Below are 16510 nucleotides of genomic sequence, written 5' to 3' on the forward strand. Positions count from 1 at the left end.
AATATTATAAATCAGTAAATGTCAAAGATAATTACTCTATATGCTACTTTACAATATAGTAACGAAGCTCGATGAACTCTTGTAAAAATTATTGTATACTTATGTATAAACTGCTATTATGTGATATAATGTATGTGACCCAAAACCCATCACTTCAATCTTGATACGTATAACCTGAATATGATTAGTAGCTTTTGTCTGTTTTATTATGTTTTTTTCTTTTTATGATAAATGATAATAACATGACCAGCTTATTAAAAAAATAGCATTATTAATGGTTAATTAATATTAATGATTTTTAAGTATTATTCTTGTTTATAATCAATATATAAACCATTTATTCTACTAGCTAATTGTTTTTGGTTACAGTTGACTCTAATACAAATTTATATTTTATTACTATAGAGTTATTACGATATATAACCGATAAACAGTAATTTTCATACATGACAGTTCGTAATCAAGTTTCTTAGCCTGTAAAATGCTTTTAATTGTGATATTTTAAAAATATAATCGGATTACTTTTCCGGGTTTTCTATATTTGTCAAATAGCTTTACATATATATGCTAGCATACATTTAACTACGGTGCTAGTGCAGAAAAAGACGAATTTTAGAAAGAAACAAATAGACTTTTTTTACCATAAAACATTTTAACCTGTTAATAATAATTCCCAAATTTTCACTTATTTTATAAACAAAGAATGATAAAATAATATTTGAAACGATACGACATATTTATTATCTTATTTTTAAATTATCTAATTTAACTCTTTTAGAAAGGGGATTTTTATTTTTTTAAACCTAAAATTGCAATACTATGAGTTAAAAATCAATTTTTCTAGAATAAAATTGAGGAAAATAAATACTGAGTTAAATTTCTTTCAATTTCATATTTACGATAGTCATACACTTATGTCCTCAATAATAAATATAAAAAGTTTTAAGTAAATTCAAACATAAAAGTAGTCATTAAAAAAAAAAAATGCTGTCTTTAATATAAATTACTTATAAACAGTACCATATTTTTTTTTATTAGGATAGCAAACTTACAATGATTAGCAATATACCAGTAAGAAATAATTACAAAAAAACAAACAGCAGATTAATAAATAAAATTCATATGACGCCTAGAAAATAATTCAAAATAGGAAAATAAAAAAATAGAGTAAAAAACTGGATTGATGAGCATTTAGAAGATTAAATTGAGAAACCTGAAGTCAATTCTCACACAATAAATCTTCCTCTCACGGTGAAACATTTATAAACGACAAGACCTCTGACATATATTAGTTGATCCTTCCTCAACCAATAATATTATTAATGTCATCTCTTATAAAATATAATGAGATATTAAATATAATCGATTTAATATCTCATTATCTTTTGCGTCGGAATATTTTGTATATTCTCTCTTCCCATGCGAATCCCTATTTTAGAGAGACTTAGTGTATTCGAGCCATCAAAAATAAGGGTAAAAAAATATTTTCAATAATAACCTTTTTTTTACGAAAAGAAAGGTTCACCCTTGTTTTTTTTTGTACTGAAAATACACAATTAGAAATACTATACGAACATCATTTGAAAAAATGATTAACTGGTTTACTTCAAAACTATATACAACATGAATAAACCAACAGTAAAATCCAATATGCATCTCATATAATGTGGAATTTTATTTGGTAGACCACAACACAGATTAAAAATATGATACCCTCAAAGATAATTCCAAACAAAAATCAAGATTCCCACCATCATAACCTTCGAGTAAACTGACTTCGATTTTCATTTTACCACATACTAGCAAATATATTACAAAATAATAAAGATTCCTGCAAGAGATATCAGAAACAACACTCCTATAATTTCTACATTAACGCAACACATATTCACTAAAATATGAAATACTAACTTAGTGTTATTATACTATAATTTTTAATATTATACTAAGACCTACCTGACTGAGGGCTTCTATGGAATTGGTCGTTGCCTCAGTGTGTATCGAATGTAGGAATGCTTCGTACTGCTCCAGCTTCTTCAGCCTGTAGAGCAAGTTGTGGAGGAGGAGGGAGACTTCTTGACGGGCAGCACCTTCGACGTTGACTGCGACCTCCCGAACGTGGGACATGACCCTCTCATCCCGGAAGTCGTAGGGGAACGTCTCCGACCATTCGCCAATAAGCTGGACTAGACGTGGCAACAGGGCTGCCCTTTCCTGAACAGGAAATAGAGGTATTTGTACAATAGAGGTTGTCATAATTAAACAATTTCATCAAAAAATAAATTTTTACATAAAGAACAAAAATCCTCTACAACTCTAAAATTAAAAACAAAAGTTATCACTTATTACATATAAAAGGATTTAAGTTCCACCCATCTCTACAATTCACTCTGACAGTGGCCAAGAGATTTATTGTCAAATTTTATTTTATGAGTGCTAGAAACGGCCAGATGCTCTGCTCATGTTCAGAATGGTGCGGCTTTAACTCAGCCGCCGTTGGCACAATATAAGTAACCGGCAAAATGGCTGGGCTAGGATCTTGAAGAGATCTTTGTGTTTTACTCTTTACACGGAGGGTTAGAGCGGGATCGGAGATCATAAATATTGTATATAATAATACAAATGGGATCAGTGTTTTTATTTGACAGTTATATTAGTGCGGAATGTTGCTTTTACTTATTATTTTTATATTTAATTTATTTATGTTTTTTTTTAATCAAAAAGACATAGATATGTATTTTCTTTGAACTCAATATACATACATATATATATATATATATATAAATATATTGATAATTATTTGTTCTTTTATCGTAGCCATGAGTCAACCCTGTGTGTTCGGGAGGCCGCTAGGGTCCACCCAGACTCATAAAGTGAGAAGTCTAAATTTGGGGAAAAATCTGGCAGTCGAGCGTGAGTCTGACCAAACCACTTACTTGAACTACCGTTGGCCTAATAACGTTACACCCTTACGAAGTACTGCAACTCATAGATTGTAGAGCAATAGAAAAAGATTTATTACATATATATTGTTATTATAATTATTTTGGTATGAATGTGCTCAATTATCAGTACTACTTATACTCATTTACTAACTTTACCATGCTCGAGCCCTTAATATAATTTTTTAGGCCTAAACTTCGCCCTAGCATTAAAACTCCCTAATAGTTTTTAAACTTCCCTATTTTTTTCTTTAACGTCAAGCTTTATTATTGGATATATTTAATAATTTTCGCCATGTATAAACTGAAATAAAAAGTTTATAGATATTGGAAAAGAAAATCAAATTAAATTCCAAACGGTATTTTTGCACAGTGTTATATTTTCCTTTATCATGTTTCAAGAGTCAGATAGGAAATTTTATTTTTAACTTTTTTTTATTTATTTTTCCCGTATCCAGGCAAACAGTTAAAGCAAACAAAGATACGATACGTTTAACATCCCCGGCACGGTTGTTAGTCACAAAAGAATTATCACAGAACTTCCTCCCCTCCCATTGTCCCCTGTATTACCAGTTAGGGTCGTTTATAAGCCTCTCGGTACGACTGGATTCACGGACATCCCCCTCAAAAAAAAAAAAAATCCTAACATAGAACCAAATATTTCAAACCGGGGGGATAAAATGTTCTCGACCATCCACTTTTTTTTTTTTTACAATAGTTTATTAACTATAAAAAACGTTAACGGTTGGCCACACTGGTGACTGGAGGTTTATAACATTGGCAGGTTTATAACAAACTCTTACTGTCTCTGTGAAATAACTTAGAATCGATACATAACTCCAACGAGAGATCTTCAGATATAGTTTTTATAGCTCATCGTAATATATAAGTAATGTAATTTTTAAAACTGAGCAAGAGATCTTTAGATATAGTTTTAAAAGCGAAAGTGGAAATAAATAAGTAACGTAATTTTCCTAGTTTATTTAAAAAAAATTGTGCATGTCCTTTGACCAGAGCTTAACAACGACATCAAGCATATTTTTAAGAACCAAATCACTTTTTAAGTAGGAAATTAAATCTTTTAAGTCAATGGAGTTGTAGATAACATAATAAGCGGATACCTATAAAAACATGTCACTAAACATAAAAACATATAGCTGTAAGTAGCGTCTGTTTTAGTACATAAAATTAAACAATTAATACAAATAGATGATGCATCCATAAAGCGGACCGCAACAGATCCATAGAATAGATATATCAGAATTTTAAGTCTCATAATTGAAATTTAAAACGCTGGATGAAAAAAAAAAATTACTGCTTTTGTCCATGCCATTAAAGTTTGAGTTAGTGAAAAACTGAAATACGACACAGATTTTAATAAAATGCCTTTTCTACAAGGCATTCTTTCCAGCATTGCTGCAAACTCAGGCTTGGGGGATGAATGATAGGTTATTCTTAGGCAGAGGTGCCCCCCACAGCAAATTGATAACCTAAAATTCCTCATTTGAACCACTGAAGGATAAGGGAAAAGCTTTTTTCATTCAACCACGGGACGGGCATATTTTTTATATTACAGGTACTTGAAGCTCATAATATTAAATTAATTATTTTGGAATCAATGGATTAACATAAACAATTGCAAGCACCCAAGCAGCCTATGAAGTGGAAAACCTCTTCTAGCACATTTTCGAAGCCAAGAATTAGATTTTGCAATCAGGAAGCTGTAGTAGATATAACCATGGTATGGACTTTTCTCATTTTAGTAAAGAACTACTCCATAAATGACTTAGAGCACCCAATGGGATGTCCATATAAATACCTGAATATATAGTTATTCAGAGCATACAGTTCTCGAGGCATATACCTCCTACATCAAAACTGTCCTTTTTCTGACACATATAAGGTACATAACTTAATTTATAATTGTACAAAAAAAATATATATAGCTTGTTCAACGTTACTTCGGTTAGGAGGATGAAGTAGCTGTCGTAAAGCTAAGTTATAATTTGTATTAAATAAGGTTAATAAATGTACATAGTACGAAAACACTTACCTTTGGCGATGCTTGCTTCGCTTTAAGTTGAGACTCGGTGAGTGCCAGGATCTGCCCTAAGAGATCGTGGGGCTTGATGAAGAGCCTGGAGGTGAGGAGGAAGGCGAAGAGAAAGGCTCGATCCGGATAGTAGTCGTTAGTGGGGACCATGTGCTGGATAAGGGCCTCCAGCCGACCGCTCACCAGGTTACCCTCTCGGTACACCACCGCCTGCAACATGATAAAGGTAAGTTAGGATCTCTGAAATAATAAATAACAAACAATATATAATATGAATAAAACATATTTTCATAGAGCATACAAAAAACTGTCACTCAGACTCAAATTACTCATATACAAAGTAATACTACGACCATCACTCTTACACGGCGCACCACTACTACACTATCTTTACCCAACAGCCCTGAAATCACTACAACAATACCAAAACAGCACACTACAGAAGATATGTCGAGGGACATCTCTTGAAAGACGTAACATGGCACACATTCATAACGAACTACAGTTAGAAACTGTACAACAGCACATCACACGGAGACACATTAAATTCTTCGACAGTCTCCCTGCTTCCTTCAATCCAGTTTTTCAGTCTATCACCCCATCCCCCCTTCCTGCGAGGTGGCAGGGCAGGAAAGGTCCCAAAAACCCTATTAACATCACCTCATAGCTCCATCTTCTGATGCACCCCAACCCCCTCCCTCACACTTCTTTTGATTTCAGACTGTTTCTCTTATCATTTCACCATTATCTATTGTCTCTATTATTTTTATTTTTTATTTATCTTTATTTTTATTTTTATTTTATTTTTTATCATATATGCGATACAACACGAGGAGGCCCCTCACCTCCGGACTCAAAATAGCTCCTGAATGGATAACACATATGCAAAATTAAATATAACAGGTAACCTTAAAATACCAAAGGTAGTAAAAGGTAAGACACAACACGAATTACTTTTCTTTCTTGCACAGTAATGCACTACTAATTCACATTTAATTTCTGTTTTTAGAGGGTTCGGAAAAAAAAAAAAATAAAAAAAATAAAAAAGGATCTCAGACATTGCGTTATATCTAAAACTTTGAACAGCACTCCGGTTCTTACTGGACCATAGCACGAAGAATAAATAAAGTATATATCGAACCTTTTTGGAAACATATACTACTTATATTAATTAGTTATTCAGTTGATGTGAAAGGTCCTGAGAAAATGATGGAAAACATGAATTATCGAAACACTGGACAGAGTAGTCAATTTTTCTTATTCGAGTGGGTGAAAAGCCAAATAAAAATGTTGCAAATAACAATTTTTTTGCCATTTATTCACTTGAATAAAATCTATACTTCAGTATTGACAATGCGCCGTTAGTTTACGAGAAGTTTAAACGTCCAATCATTTCTCATATCACCGGATCAAATCTAGCCAGGAGAGCTAACTTACAATAAATAATTTCGTGGTGGTCCCACGAAATAAAACTTGGACCTCCACCATGGTTAGAATAGGTTAGTTACCTTAAGATAACACTTCTTCCACCTATATGTCAGCAATAACCAGGAAGGGTTCATAAAAAATAAATAAAAATAAAAAAATTGAAACTAATAATTATTGCCAATTTTGCAATTTTGAAGAGTAAATTTTTGGTAGGTATAAGTAGCATAAAACGTTTATCGTAAAATTGTCTGCTTTACTCCTAGGTAGAGAGCGGGAATAATGTCTTAAGATTGAGCAACAATGAAATTAATTAAATCTCTTAGCTTAGAGAACAGTTTATAATAGAATAAATGCTAATATATATCGAACATAAAACTTAAACAGTATTTTTAAAATGTGGATTATATAAAAAAAAATTTAAATAGTGTTTTATTTTAACAAAACAACCCATACGAGGGACATTATTACAATTTCAATTGTAGACAAGGATACACATCTCGTATTTGTTAACGACTGAACAGACAGCTGGTGAGGAGCGATAAACATAAATATATCTAGCTTATGTAGTGAATGTTGATATCTATGAGTGTACAGAATGATCGTGGTTAAATGCCACTCGACACACTTGATTACTAAAATATAGGGTAGTGGGAGTTCAGAATATCGAGTAACATTTCACAATAAATTACTGTAATTAAGTCCACAGTACATCATTAGAATGTCAGAAGCAAATATTAAAATAAATCCATTAAATCATTAGATGAAAAATATTGAATGGAATAACTATTCCCATTTCAATAAAAAAAAATTATTATTTAAAGGAATAGATAAAACAGAAGATAAATGAAGAGTTTACTTTTTCACTGCAAAAGGGAAAATAGAAACTTCCATCAAAGTTCAAAATAAATAACTGCGAAAGCAAATATTCAAAAAACTAGCTTTCTATTACAACTAAAGCAAACTCAAAATTAAATTGTTCTAATCATATCTAAATTTTATACTATGAAAAACTAGATTCGTAGTTCTTAAGAGATAGATTAGTAAATCCACGAAAAATGCAACAAATCAGTTCTTTAGTCAACGTATACAGCTGTGAAGTGCAATTTCGATACAAAGATAATGTTTACTCCAAAAAAAAAATTATAAATAATGATAAATTAATATAGAAAAGATTATGATGATATACAAATCAGTAGAAAAATGAGACTTTCAAGAAAACACAATTATCAAAAAATAGAACAAATGTTCTTGTGGGAGTGGAGACAGTAAATGCACATAAAATCATAAATTATTGTTGCTATTAGTCTAGTTGAGGCATTAGAATCAACATAATTCTAAAATGTACTAAAAATAAAAATGGAATCTTGTTCGATAGAATTCAGCATTGCACAATATATTCTCATTTCAAAACAGAACTAAATGGATTATAAACTAGCTAACGCAGAATTTATGGTCATGTGAATTTTATGTATAGAATTATTTACCACCCAGACGAGGCCAGAGGACCATATTTTCAAGGTAAGGGAAAATTCGAGGCGAGGAAAACAAACTACAGACAAGATGAAGAAGAGGAAATCTGTGTGAAATGTCGCTCGTAAATTTAGAGGATGGCCCCTCCTCAGATATAATATATAATATCATGTGCTCGACAGTTGGCCTACTCCCTGTCGCTTGGCACATGTCTCAGCCTTGTGAGAGTTGAAATGTGTACAGCCAAGTAAGAGATGGAATGACTTAGAAATGTTTTATAAAATTACCTTCTTTTTTTTTAATTTTTTTGGTATAAGAAAAATGTGTATCGTAAAAAATAGATTTTTATCAAAAATAAAAAAATATATATATTTACCTGAAATTTAATCATTTAAAACAAGCAAATAACCACGAAAAAACAAACAAGAGAAATCAGTCAAACTAATTTTGTTTTATTGATACAGAGAAAAGAAATAATTTTAACATAAAAGAATAAAGTTGAGAGAAAAGAGATCAAAATTGTTTTAAAAAGAAACTAAACCACTCTCAAACAACTATATTAATAAAATTTTTATTTTATAGTCGCATTCCTAGAACTAAAGTTAATCAGTTTTAAAAAATGATTTTATTTCCTGAAATTTACAAGGGTGTGTAAACTAAAAATATAACAAGTAAATGTCATAGCCATCATGACTTGAAAAATTTGTGAAGAAAATATCTCTTGGTAACACTCTACTAACATTTCTATATTAGAAGGTCTTGAGGCCATTTTCTTTTCATTATTGATTAATGGAAAAAATACTGTAAGGATATCTTTAGAAGATTTTAATAAAAAGCCGTAAGTCTTTCTAATTCCAGTTCAGGTAAAGAAAAATACTAACCAAATAGGGATAGTTCATTACATTAATGTATTATAATGTCAAAATTATAAACAATCAGAGACTTTAAGTATTGGGGTATGATGAAATGAGGGTGGAAGCGAAAGTAAGAATGAACGCGGGAAATAGATGCTAATTTCCATTAAAAAAAATTAATTATAAGTACCTTCCTATAAGATCAAGATCATAGTGCATGAGAAATCCAAAAAGCCTCCCCTCAGTTGTGGATCTGAAACATTGCTTTGTATCTAAAGCTTTAAACAGTACACCGGTTCTTACAGGAAAGTAGCACCAAGAATAAATAAATAATGTATCGGACGTTTTTGGAGTCATGTACTAACTATATTTATTCGTTGATGTGAAATGTCCTCAAAAATTTTTTTAAAAATTTATTGACATTTACAATTGTACATAAAATACAACAAGTAAATTTGAAGTAATATCATAATGGTACTATACAGGCATATAGAGAAACTATCCATTGGTAGCACTGTAAAAACATTTTTACAATATAAGGTCTCGCGGCTTCTTTTCAGGCGTCTTAGAGAATTATTAGTAATATAGGACGAAGTAACGTTAAAAAGTAATGGATGTGGGTGTAGAGGGAGTTTATCATGGAAGGATCGATATTTGGTCCGGGCTAGATCAGCTACATATTGAACATAGGACAATTATTAAACAGAAAATGAATTTCAATAATACTAAGAAATCTCATGTATTCAAAAATCAAATCAAAGTGTAAGAACTCAAATTAAAATTTTAACTTCATATATCTATTTTAAATTTTAAAATATCATTTCTTAAGATACTAGACGATATTTTTCCAAATTGAAATTTAAGTTTCACGGTAGTATTATTTAGCTGATAATTTTAATTATTATTTTGACAAAAAAAAAATTATTTCAGATTTTTTAAAAACATTATACTAATGCCTCGTTATGATCAATTTACTTTCAATGAAATTTTTTAAAAATCTAATTCAAAATTTTAATCGTAATTATCACACCAATAATTCACAAACAAATATAAATCTTAAATTTGAAACTAATGAATTCCAATAACAAAATATGTTTATTAATTTTTTTTTAAATCGTTTAACGAAATTGTTTTTCGCTTATGCTGGTTCACTTAGCTAAAATACTAAATTTAAAGATATAAATATTAACATTTCAGTGTTATAATTCTTCATTCATAAAACTGTTTTAAATTTCATAGGATGAAGAGGATTCACCTGAATCTGATATTCTTGTTATATAGGAATTCTCACCAGGAATCACTGAAGACCAAGGGCGGATTCTACGCGGTTCGGTATCAAGTTGCAACAACCCCTTGGTTTGTTTGTGGATCGAATTAACAGAATCCGACTGCCGCAAGGTGGTTGATTCAATACAATTATGTGGCTGGCCAGACTTCCCTTAATGGTGGAGGTGAAATATTATCGAGAAAAACCTTAAGAAACAACTTTAATGATATGTTGTTAATTGCACAGTGCTTTTTCAAAATTGATTGATCATAATCATTGAAAGAATATAAGTTGTCGAGTTGCCAAGGTAGTAGGAATACATATTTATATGTATTCGTCTTTTTAAAACTATACATTATTATTTTAATTTAAATATAACTTTTTTTTCTCACGTATCGACCACTAAGGACCACGTGAATATCAATGGTTAGGCTTCTTTGAGAGTCATTCGTTTCATGAACCTCGAATGCCTTTTTTTTTCCTTCGGACCACTTCGTACCCCTTTTTTTCCTCTTCCAATATTGTTGAGATTTTTCAATATTGTCCTATACGTATCTCTATCTAGACAGACAGTATCAGAAATTATGTCTCTTTAATTCCTCTCTCATTTACCTCGTGTATCCTCCCATGTTTTTGTAGCTAAAAATTTTTTTTAAGGTCTTCTTATTCAATCTTTTCTCCTTCATCCTCTTCATGTGCCCATAGAACATCAGCCTTCTGATTCTCATCTCGGTTTCCAGGTCTTTGATTTTTCTGTAGATCTCTTTGTTAGATCTTAGCCTGTAACATTCCTGGGTCCATAGATTTTTCTTAAGATCCTCCTTTCTATTTTTAGCAGCTTTTCCAAGTTGGGTAAGCATGTGGTCTCCATCCCGTAAATAAAATTTTATGATATATACCTAGAGAAATATATATATTTCATTCATGGATATTCTTCCTTCACTTAAAAAATGAAAACAGAACAGTTTGTAGAACAGCTAATTTAAAAATTATTAAATTAAAGATGCTACGGAGGACGCAGTATCCCCGAAACGTCCAAGATAAAAACAAATGAATTCGGCACTACTATGCCATAATTTTAACATGAAGGCTAAAGAAATTTCTTTATTTTTATAAAATTTATTTTATCTAAAAACAAGAATTAATGGTTATTGGATCGTAAATAAGTCTAGAATAATCGAAACTACAATATTAATGATAAAAAAATTTACTACCAGATATCTCAGATACTGTTGATATTCATTTCAATTTGATTTCTGACATTAATTTATCAAAATAAAAATGAAAGGTATCATTTGAAAAACAAGACTGCATACTATAATAATTAGCATGAAATAATAAATTTCAGACTAATTCACTTAAATAAAAACTAAAAAGCTTAAAAATATAAAAGATAAAAGTAATTAGTGTCCATGTATTAGAAAAGAGACTAGACATTTATGTATTTTGTTTTCATTTTTTTGTTGATGAGTATAACAGAAGATTTAACACACTTTTTTACAAACTGATTTAGAACAAATTTGAAAGTGAATCCTTACATTTTTATAATAAAGCAATAGATTTTTAAAAAATTAAAAATTTCATTATCCTAAAATAATGTTTAAACTCAAATTTCAAAATAAATTTTCCCGCTAGTTCTTAGCACCACAAATCTCTATGTAACATGCCCCATATCGAATTAAGGATGATTCACGATTAATCTGTATATACCAACATATAATAAACAGAAAACCTACAGACAGTAAGTAACAAAACAAAACATTAGAAAGAAAAAATAAATCTATTTTAACAAAATCTAGCTGAAATACATAAATATCATATACTAACATATTATATAATAATACAGTTCATCATGATGTAAAAACAAAAATGAAAAAAAAAAAAAAGCTTTTGATAACTACACAACTATATGAAATCTAAGCATCTTTATAATAAAGATAATTCTTAGTTATAAGTTTCATCACTTTCTAATTATGGTTTATTAGATCTGTTTGATAGGTGAAAGTTTACAGTAAACAAATAAATATGAACATATTATATTGTTTTTAATTTTTTCTCCTAGCTTTTTATAATTTATTTATTACAATTATCATATCATTTGATTATGCTATTACCGTATATTACTAGTCTGAAAACATGATCATTTCATCGATTTCATTAAAATTAAAAAAAAAAAATAAAACCCTTTACTCTAAACTTGAGACACTACTCGGACTTCCCCGAAATACCTCACCCAAAGTAATGAAGTTACCCCATGCTCCAAGAAGTGCCACCCTCCCGAAGTCCAGGAGTACCAAAATCGTGTTACCCAAGATAATAGAGGTTCCTTTGATCAGAGAAACACGGCAACGTTGACCAATTACCTCCAGTCGGGGTTTTACATGTAAATTTTGGCTTCATTTAAATTCGTTTGATCCGGCTGGTCATTCGGCTAATTTCCCTTACAGATCTGGGGCAGCAGACAATCTGGCTGAATTCTTTTTCCATCGGTCGGTGACTATGTTTCCTTTACGCAGTTAAATAAGTGGCCCTCACAGAGTTAATCAGATTAGAATACTGTTTTATTTTCGTATTTTGAATCTGAGAATAAAACTAAAATCAAATAAATACCAAACTAAACCCAAATGGGTATACTCTTCCAAAATATACGATATTTTCAAAAGACCAAATACAAACAAAAATTTAGTTACATTTCAATTACTGTAATTAAAAATTGGGAATGGAATCATAATTAAATTTAATTAATAATTTCTATTAATTTATGAACATTATAGTAACAATTATTGTCTGTAATTATGAGCTGAACCAAATTAAATTTAATTTCCAATTACAATCAAATGTAATTGCAAATAAATTTTCGCCAAGCATAGCTCTACTTACTGTCTATCAACACCTGAGGAATCAACAATTCAAAATAACAACTACCACACATAAATGGACATACAAGATATGGCTAAAGCTGAAATGTCCATGTTTAAGAATAGAAAATATACTGGGTGAAAGACCTCTTTCCGTACATGTAATTATAGAAAAGTTTAATAATTTGTCTGTTGTCAAGTTAAAAAATATTGGCAAAAAAATAAAATGATAATAATATACTTTCAAAACTAATAAAAAATAATGTTTAAAAAAATATATACCAATTACTATGTTATATTATAAAACTTTTTTAAACAAGAATACACCTAAGATCGGAAAATGAAGACGACACGAAAGAAAGAATTGATAAAGACACGACCCATAATAATTTAAAGCTCTAGAAAAAATCGGGACACGTTTACATTTACACTAACCAGTGTAGGACATTATATTCATGAAATTAAAAAAACAAAACATGAAAATAACCTGTGAAAAAATGGTAATAAAGGAAAAAAGTATCTATGACAACAAGGAGGCTAACGAAGTAAGTAAAATTACATATTCTATTATCAGTCAGGATAATAGAACGTTGTAATACGGAAAAAAGGAAGCTTTGTATTAAAAAGAGCAACAGGAACATTTCAATTACAAAAACATGCTTAGTATTAGGATGGGGGGGTTACAACAGGCTCCTAGATTAAGAAGTACTATTGGATGGCACGTTATTGGACCTTCAGAGGGAATAACAAAAAAAAAATATTCACGATTTTGCCCAGTTAATAATAACCACAAATTAAATTAATATTGTTAATTTCAGATTCGTAAATTAAATGAAATTTAAATTAAAAATGTGTGATATATTTAGATTAACAGCAGATTAATTAGATTAAGAAATATACCGGGAAAAAAAAGAAAACTTTCGTTTTTACATTTAACTTTATTTATTACAGAGAAGGAGTTTTTCAAGAAAAAAAAAATTTCAAATTTAATTTTTAACGCAATTAGACACATTGAAAAAGCATTTTAACTCTGAACAAATGTATTTTATGTATGTATTATTTACCTTTTATTTTTTTAAGAATTACAAACAGAAAAAAAAATCATCCAGGAGTTCTCTTTCTTGCCTACATTGATGATGGATGCCCACTTTTCGTTACCCGTCTTATTTCAGAAGGATAATACCATTTCGGTAACCTGAAACGGGACGTTTTAAGGTGAGTGGTGGATTAAAAAAATATAGAATAGGAAAAAAAAAGAGGCAGGAAAAAAAATAAGATCAAACGGAACTGATATAGTATGCAGACAGACAGCTAAAGTTTTCAGGAGCGGCAAAGACCGTATCAAATGAGAAAGGCTTTTAAGGACAGTAAACTTAAAGGAGGTCCTACCTTTGCGACAAACTCCAGAAGTTACCTCTCAGTAAGTTATTCACATTCAAATTACCCTCTGAGCAAAATAATTCCGAGTTCTTTTTATAATGATTTTATTCCGAATAGCATATCTTTTTACGACCCGAAAAGGATTCGAGCAAAAGTGTTTTCAATTTGCAGAATATGGAGGACTAATATACAAAAAAAATTTTATTCACATATTCACACACCCAAAGATAAAAAAAAAGGAAACATACTCGAAATATTTGGAAAAAGTCTAAACAAGAGTTAACATAACAAGTACCTAAAATATTTTTTAAAAATTTTTGTAATTACAGAAAATGTTGGAGATGAACACTGAATAAACGATATAAAATCATTAATCGTAAAAGTTTAAATAAAAAAGATAATTTTAATAAACCATTTTTACCAATAAAACAACAAAAGCTTTAATTATTAAGGAAATTTTACAGCAATACATTACTATTTATAGAATTTTAAAAAAAAATTAAATTAAAGTGAATATTTAGGAATGTGAGAAACGGCAAACATACCCGTGGCTCCGGAATCGCCTATATAACTGGCATGCGCTCTCCATATTATACTTTAATGTAAATTTATTTGTTTTTGTTTTTTTAAAGTCGTTAAATATATTCAATTGGAATAAAAAACTAATGTTTTAATTGGAATATCACTGATTGACCGTGTGTAATAATCAAAGGAAGATAAAAATTCAAATAGTGATAAACTATTTTTATTCAGACAACGTTTCGCCCCATGTTACAGGCCTTAATTAGGGCTAAAAAATATACAAACCCTTAAATGATGTAAATATTAGTAAAAAAATAAATGAAAAATTAAAAGGGTATACAATGAAACGTAAAAATTAAATAAGAATTACAAAATGTTATAGACAATAAAAGAAAACTGCCAATCCCCACTCTTCCCAATACATCCTGTCAAAACAATTCATTCTGACTCAGACATTTGCCTAAAAGGTTCGTTTTCTATCTCATTCATTTTCTTCCTTTATTCTTGATTTTGTTCTTATCCCCCTTTTTCCATCTCTATAGTTTGTACTTTCTTTTATTTTAATCTGTAATTATTTCCTCAATTTTTTCATTTATTGTCTATAACCTTTCATTATTCTTATTTAGTTTTTAAGTTTCATTGTATACCCTTGTAACGAGAGGAACAAAGAATTCAACTACAATCCACTAGAGCGCAGCACCTCGAACCTCACCGAAGTTCTCTTATTATTGTATTTTATAAAAGCATATTGTTACTTTTACATATTATTCGAATGTAATGTCGATAAAATAATAAATAAACTATGCCAAAATAATGCAAGAAACTACTTCAAGCAGATGAGATAAGTCCTCTTCTCGGCCAAAGCCGTATGCACTAGACCTATGGTCTTAAAGAATGGTCTTAAAGAACCACTAATTGGTTTAAACACGAGGAGGCCCCTCACCGCCGGATTTAAAAATAGTACCATTCAGAATGGATATTTCATAAATAACAATAAACATTACAGGTAACCTTAAAATACCAAAGGTAGTAAGTAAAAGGTAATACACAACACGGTTTATTTCCTTTCTTTTCCACAATAACACTCACTAATTCATGTTTCTTTCTGTTTTAGAGGGATCGGAAAAAAAACTAATTGGTCACAGTAGAACACGGATCCACAGCCCCTACGTGAGATAGTTTCGGTTTATAGCCGATTCTGATTTTTTTAAATGGTTGTAATTATTTTTTCACACTTCACAGGATCGTTCTACGCTACCTGTTATCCCTTCAGTAGCTCCGTCGGCTAGCTACCCTCCGAGCTTACATACCTCCTTCGCATCAGTCGGAAAAATACCCGGCAGGACGAAGGCACCTTCCAGCATGACTCTAGAGGCTAGTTACCCTCCAGGTTAGCATTCCTCCCTCGAGTGTATCGGAATAGTACCCGGCAGGACGAGGTTACCATCCTCCGAGATATAACGGGTGTCACCCGTTAGTTTCATCCTATCTAGTCATCTTCCTTGTCAACTACCTTACCTTTATTAACTGAACACGGCCTTCTGGCCCAGCAGAATAGTCAAGAAAACAACCCACCTCGACACCCTTTTATTAACTTTTCATTTTAATTTTTACTTATGTTTATATCTTTTAAGTGTCATCTTTTTTAGCCCTGAAGAAGCCCTGCGATGTGGGGCGTAATAGGCGTAAAGGCTGGGTCAATAAATGGTCACCCGGACCATCTTCCATTTATTTTA

At 30.6% G+C, this 16510-nt stretch overlaps 1 protein-coding gene across 2 annotated transcripts in view; it reads right to left on the minus strand.

Moving 5' to 3' along the window:
* Positions 1-16510, minus strand: part of LOC106682964 (uncharacterized) — a 390357-nt gene that overhangs the window by 42696 nt on the left and 331151 nt on the right. For both annotated transcript variants that reach the window (XM_067045923.1, XM_067045921.1), the window contains 2 exons: positions 4996-5205; positions 1957-2214 (listed from right to left, as the gene is read on the minus strand). In XM_067045923.1, the coding sequence (XP_066902024.1) occupies positions 1957-2214; positions 4996-5205 (468 nt within the window). The remainder of the gene's footprint in view (positions 1-1956; positions 2215-4995; positions 5206-16510) is intronic.

Source organism: Halyomorpha halys, unplaced genomic scaffold (assembly GCF_000696795.3).
Source record: "Halyomorpha halys isolate HHAL.00 unplaced genomic scaffold, Hhal_1.1 Scaffold453.1, whole genome shotgun sequence".
In the NCBI taxonomy this organism is placed as follows: Eukaryota; Metazoa; Arthropoda; class Insecta; order Hemiptera; family Pentatomidae; genus Halyomorpha; species Halyomorpha halys.